We start from the raw sequence: 6,255 nt of genomic DNA, 5'->3' as shown, positions 1-6,255 counted from the left end.
CACTTCTACAGAGGGATTACAACAACAAGGGGACAGGAGCGCGTCAAGCCACTGCGGCTCATCATCCAAACACCACTCAGCACCCAGCACGGACGCAGACATGCAGGCCACCAGGATGGGAATCTGCTGGAGACTTTTTCTATGTTCATGCCTGTTTTTGGAGAGTTCGTCTCAAGACTTTGGCGCACAGACGCAGTTCATTTGCACGTCCGTACCCAAGGATATGGACATTTGCGCAGCCACTTTGCAGAACAGCGTGCCGGGGAACGACTTGAAGACCACTGTTATGCAGCTGCGGGAGACGGTTTTACAGCAGAAAGAGACGATCATGAACCAGAAGGAGACGATCAGAGAACTGACCTCAAAGTTGTCTCGGTGCGAGAGTCAGAGCGGCGCCGAGCCCGGAGGCAGGAGGAAAGAACCCGGGAGCAAAAACACTATGGGGGATGTATCGAGGGGCCCCGCGGACACTTTGGCGCAACTATCACAGACTTTACAGTCGCTGAAGCAGAGATTAGAAAACCTGGAGGTAGGCTGCTGCTTTTGGGGGATATTTACACACAGTGCGCAAATTATGACTCAAACTCTTTTTTTTTGACTAATATAACAATAATAGCTGATTTGGGTCTCTGATTGCCAGTGTTCTATTAAATGTACCATTTTTTAAGCACATCAAAATACATATTAAGTTTATCTTTACGGCATAGAAAAAGTAAATCTGTATTGTCCTCGCTCCTAACTCTTATGAGTTTAATGCTTCTTCCCCCACCCCAACAGCAATTCAGCAGAAGCAACAACTCGGTTCAGGCGAACAGCCTCAAAGACCTGCTCCAGAGTAAAATCGACGACCTGGAGAAGCAGGTGCTGTCCCGGGTGAACAACATCGAGGAGGGGAAACCCACGCTGAGGAATGAGACGGAGCAGCGTGGGAGAGTGGAGTCCACGCTCACATCTCTCCACCAGAGGATCACCGACCTGGAGAAAGGTAATTGGGAAAAGAGGCTTGCGCACAAAAAGTATAAAGGAGATTTAACAGGGTTTGGTGGTTGTGAAAATGGATGCATGATTCTTATCAGGGAAAAAGACAAGCTATTTTATCTTGTAAGCGATGAAGAATGCACCAGAAAAATCATCTTAGCATATTCAGTATAACATTATAAGCTTTAATGACCTCGGCCAGCAGTCGATTTAATGCATTGCTCATCCGCACACAAAGCTGAAGCAGCCCGTTTTTTTCTGCAGATTCCTGATCTAATTCATGCAGATTAAACCATTTCAAACACACAGAGAGAGAGACCCATCTCTCCTTATGTCTCTGTGAGCCATTTGAGAAGATGTTCTCGTTGGGACAGCGCTGATACTGCAACAAAAAAAAAAATGTACTCATGGCAGTAAAACAGAATAGAGAGAGATGAGGCAGCAGAAGGAAACAAGAGCTGAAGGTTAACAACGTCCTCCTGTGGTAGATTTATCATGGGAGATTAAAGCAAATCTGCTGGATTTGTTGTGTAACATGTAATTCCTGCAGTATGTAAATCCCCAGGATGTGTGCATTGGAAATTATGTGTTTGACAAAAAGAAAACAGATGCTTCCCTTTCTAAGTGTTTTAAGCCAACCATCCCTTCTCCACAGGTCAGAGAGACAACAGGCCTCTGGATAAATTCCAGCTCACGTTTCCATTGAGAACCAACTACATGTACGCAAAAGTGAAGAAGAGTTTGCCAGAGATGTACGCCCTCACTGTTTGCATGTGGCTCAAATCCAACGCTTCTCCAGGAGTGGGCACACCTTTCTCCTACGCAGTTCCGGGTCAAGCCAACGAGCTGGTCCTCATCGAGTGGGGAAACAACGCTATGGAGATACTGATCAATGACAAGGCATGTGTGACACACAGTAGAAGTATTTCCGTGTATTGATTTAAAACTGCGAGTGTTCAAGGGCTCACTGCAGCAAACATTCACGTCACATGTATCTCTTTCTAGGTTGCTAAACTGCCTTTCATTATCAATGACGGAAAGTGGCATCACATTTGCGTCACATGGACCACTCGTGATGGTGTTTGGGAAGCTTTCCAAGATGGTGTCAAGAGGGGAAGTGGAGAGAATCTGGCACCTTATCATCCTATCAAACCACATGGCCTGCTGATCCTTGGGCAAGAGCAGGTAAGCACATGGTTTTTTAAATACTTTCTACTTCTATTAAAAGCAGCATTTAAGTACATTTGGAGAACATCTGCACTGCTTAGTTCATTTTTAACAGGATGTTGGGGCAGGACACAATGCATTGGGATTATTAAAAGCTAGCAGTAGTGTTTTTATTTCATTGTGAAAAAGAGATTAGATTTCAATTTTCAAATCAATGCTTGTTGTAAATGATGGGTGATATGATATTTAACTGGAACTCAACAAGAACCCCAGTGGATTGAAGATGCCTTGTTCAATTTAATCAATAAAAACTAAATCCAGATATTCCAGGAGCAATTTGGTTCTTTCCACAAAGCACCCGGAGGAGGAAAATCATATCCTCCTTGATTAAATCCATTTGTCTCTTCCACAGGACACGCTGGGAGGAGGATATGACGCCACACAAGCTTTCGTCGGAGACCTGGCAAATTTTCACATCTGGGATCGGAAACTATCGGTGGGAGAGATTTACAATCTGGCGACGTGCAGCAGCAAAGCGCAAGTGGGCAACGTTTTTGCGTGGATGGAGACAAACCTTGATATTTACGGAGGAGCCTCGAAGTGGACATTTGAAGCTTGTCGCCAGCTCAACTGAACTGCAGGGAGGAGAAGATAAATGCATTTGTTAAAGCCACTTTGTTGTCACAGCATCGGTAAACTAATTTGAAAGATCAGGATTATTTCAATGAATAGCATCTGGGATTTGTTATAGACATCCGAAAGCATCATTTGCGGACACTTGATAGGTTTTTACCACATACTCATGTGGGACAGGTCACTGGAAATGGACACTTTTGGCACCCTGTGGTGCTTGAATGCACCATCAAACCTGCTTATGGTTTGGAAAAAGCAGCCGATATCGCTCCAGAGAGAAAAGGATACTCTCGAAGACCAAAATGTCAGGCCAGCATCACAAATACAGTAGGAGGTCATGTAGTTTTTAGCAAACAGATGTCACGCAATTCAAAAAAACTACTGACTTCTTTAAACGTCTTTTCTGTCACGACTGCCAGGGATTTTCACTGTGAAAAAAGACAAGGTGGACTTCTTTAAAAGGAACGTGCTCTTCAAGAGGTCATGAAAAGAAGACGTTGTTTCTCTCTCACTATTCTTTCTCTCTCACCACCTGCTTGACGTGATTTTGTGTAAAGAATGACGTATTTATTGCCAACATTCAAGCCTGAGTGCCTTGGGCTGTTGAAAAAAGAAATCTCAGCACATTCATTATGATTTGCAGAGTGTTTGTGTTTATTTTCATGTATATTTATTTTGAAAATAAGTGTTTCTTGTAACCCTTTGAATGAGGTTGGATTAGATTGTTTATTGTAAAATGCAATTTGTTGATGATATTGACGCATTTTGCAGATGTTTGTACTTCAATGGGAATGTTCTCTGTACAGTAACAGCATGTCTTAACTTCTGTAAATGCTGCGTCAGCATCTATGATCTTTGCTTTTACAATCCAACTTTTGGGTTGAGATTTTATACTGTATTGTTATATGCTTAAAGCATGGCAACACGGACAGATGAAAAAAGCTATAGTTTTTGTAATAAATTGTGATACTTCATCATATACAGGTGTTGACATATTTTCTTATGAATGCACACTTGATGACACGAAGATACAATTAAATATGGTTTCAACTAGTCCAATAAGTCGCGATTTGACCTTCCGAATCTTTTCGCTGTTCTCCTGAGTGTGCGTTTGCCAATTGGATCATTAGCTTTAACAACGTGATTACTTGCATGTGAAAGAGCCTATTAAATAACTACAAACTCAATGTAAACTTCACCTAATTAGCACCAAAGGCCACACAGACAAATTTAGAGGCTAGCTGGTGAACTGGGCATTTAGCAGCTTTAGAGCCAGATATGTATGTCTATTGATGGTGGAGACCAAAAACAGAGATAAAACTAAAGTGAAAATTGATCTTAAAATCCTTATGTTTCCATAAAAAAACGCAAAAAATAATAATAATGTTGCTTATTTTCTACTGGAAATGTAAAGGGCCAACTATTTGCTACAAAGTTAGTCATAAAAACATAAAAAGTTATAATATGTCAGTTGTGTGAGTTCAGGGCTTCTTTGCTCTGCCCCCTAGTGGCAAGAAAAAAACATTTAGTTAGTACTGGTTTGGTGGCATCGAACATTTTGTCTTACCACAATGAGGTAAACAATGTAATGGCTATAGATAATCCATCACCCAGAACCAAATTAACTACTCTGCCTTGAGACAACATTTTACCTAACGTGAATATTCGTATCATAGCAACCAGATCCACCCAAAGTGTCTCAGACGAACAAACACCGCATCTCTTAAGTGCTCTTAAGTGCTCTTAAGCTCCGAGCAGAACCATTTCTAAAGCCTACTTGGCGATTTCAGCTGGGAGGAAAGCTGTGTTGGTTGACAAGGGCCTTAATGAAAGTGGGCATAGCATCTCAACAAGCTGGTTGACAAAGAGCTGCTCTGTCAAATCAAAACAGTACATATAGATTTTCCATTGGGACTACATCTTTAATGGGCACCATAAACAGACCAAAAATAACTCTCATTATCCCAATAAAGATCTTCCCGGAGGCGCACTCACTGTAAAATCGACCTCCCTTGGTAGCTTGAGTATACCTTACAATACTCGGCTCCTATAAAACTGCTACACTGCGCAGTAACTCTGAAATTTGAGCAAATTAATTTAAGAGTGGATCTATTTAATGGCTTTAACCAATGATTTGGCACAAAAGTCTCCGATTTTTTTCAAATGTGAAAATTATATTTAGTTTGTGATGATATTTTCTCATGACAGCTTTTCATAACAGATTTTACATTTTGAGAAAAAAAACAATAGATAGGTTCTTGCAAGGTCTTCATCATATAGTTCTTACACAATAAGGTATAATATTGTGGTTTTATTCCAGCAATATCCCACAAAGTAGTGTAAACCAGTACACATATTCTGTGCAATGCCATTGACAGAAACATATCTTTCCAAACTTGTGATCGTGAGTTTATGAAGAGCAGATGTTAAACAAATTGAACTTCCCTCGGCCTTACAAATCCACCATCTTGCTTTAATGAAAATCAATGTCAATTTCACGACAACTTCTACAGGAGTACACTGTACACACACCAGCATCTTAACACACATAAATCAGTTCTGCAGACACACCATTACATGTACACTGTAAGTACACTTTTTTAACACAGTATATTGTGAAGCTATCTGTCAACAAAAGGTTACCGTTCAGGTCATACAAGTCTCAGACAATCAATACGAATGGACAGCACTCGCATTAGAGGGGATAGCAGGGTCTGAAAGGCTTCCCTTCATTGTGAGCGAGGTCACTGGGTCTTGCCACAGTCGGGTCACATGTCCCATAAATTGGTTTCCATTCTCTACCTCTGAGGTGGAGGGACGCCTTCACATCAATAGGTTTTCCCAAGGCACCAGGCGAAGTTCAGCACATACCTTTCGCACAGCCATTACAGACAGCTAGTGTGACACATCGGGGGTTGGATTTCACTGCAAATTATTTTGTCTGAGAATAAAAAACACACACACACAAACACACATACACACAGTATGATCTCTGCTTGAGTAGCCACTGGTGCAGAGGAAGACATTGACTTCCACTCACTTATCCCCACCTACCTGGCCCTGATGACCTACAGAGTACAATTTTCCAAATCAGGTCTTTTTTCTCCTGCCCTAATTCTTGTCAGGTTTATTTTTGGCACAGGCAGAATACATCCAGGCTGTTGACCTATCCCCAGCTTTCCTCAGTCCTAATTGGTTTGTGCCAGCATTCTCTCCGATTCAAATTAGTTTAGAGGAAAGGTCGGATATGAGCAGATTTTTGTCCAACACATCTGGGTTCTCTTATTTCACTTTTTGTCTTAGCATCACTTGACATTATTCCTCACACCTGGAAGTTTGAAAAAAACATTTCTTTCCATAAAGAATAGTCCTAACTGTCCTTGAAATTACATGGAGCCAATGCAGACAGAACTGGGCTATTTTAGTAGAATGACAAAACTGTATGTCGTTCAGGAGACCATGTTTTTGCTGCATGTC

The 6,255-nt window shown here is 41.5% G+C and overlaps 1 protein-coding gene across 1 annotated transcript; it reads left to right on the top strand.

Moving 5' to 3' along the window:
• nptx1l (neuronal pentraxin 1 like) lies at window positions 1–3,757 on the top strand. Its single transcript, XM_079644510.1, has 5 exons — window positions 1–529; window positions 778–985; window positions 1,634–1,878; window positions 1,984–2,163; window positions 2,558–3,757. The coding sequence occupies exons 1-5, from the start codon at window positions 101–103 to the stop codon at window positions 2,777–2,779; spliced, it is 1,284 nt and encodes a 427-aa protein (XP_079500636.1). The 5' UTR covers window positions 1–100; the 3' UTR covers window positions 2,780–3,757.
• The last annotated feature ends 2,498 nt before the right edge of the window (window positions 3,758–6,255 follow it).

Source organism: Notothenia rossii (assembly GCF_949606895.1).
Source record: "Notothenia rossii genome assembly, chromosome: 8".
Lineage (NCBI taxonomy): Eukaryota > Metazoa > Chordata > Actinopteri > Perciformes > Nototheniidae > Notothenia > Notothenia rossii.
The sequence above is the reverse complement of the archived record's forward strand: the minus strand, read 5'-3'. Positions and strand labels throughout refer to the sequence as shown.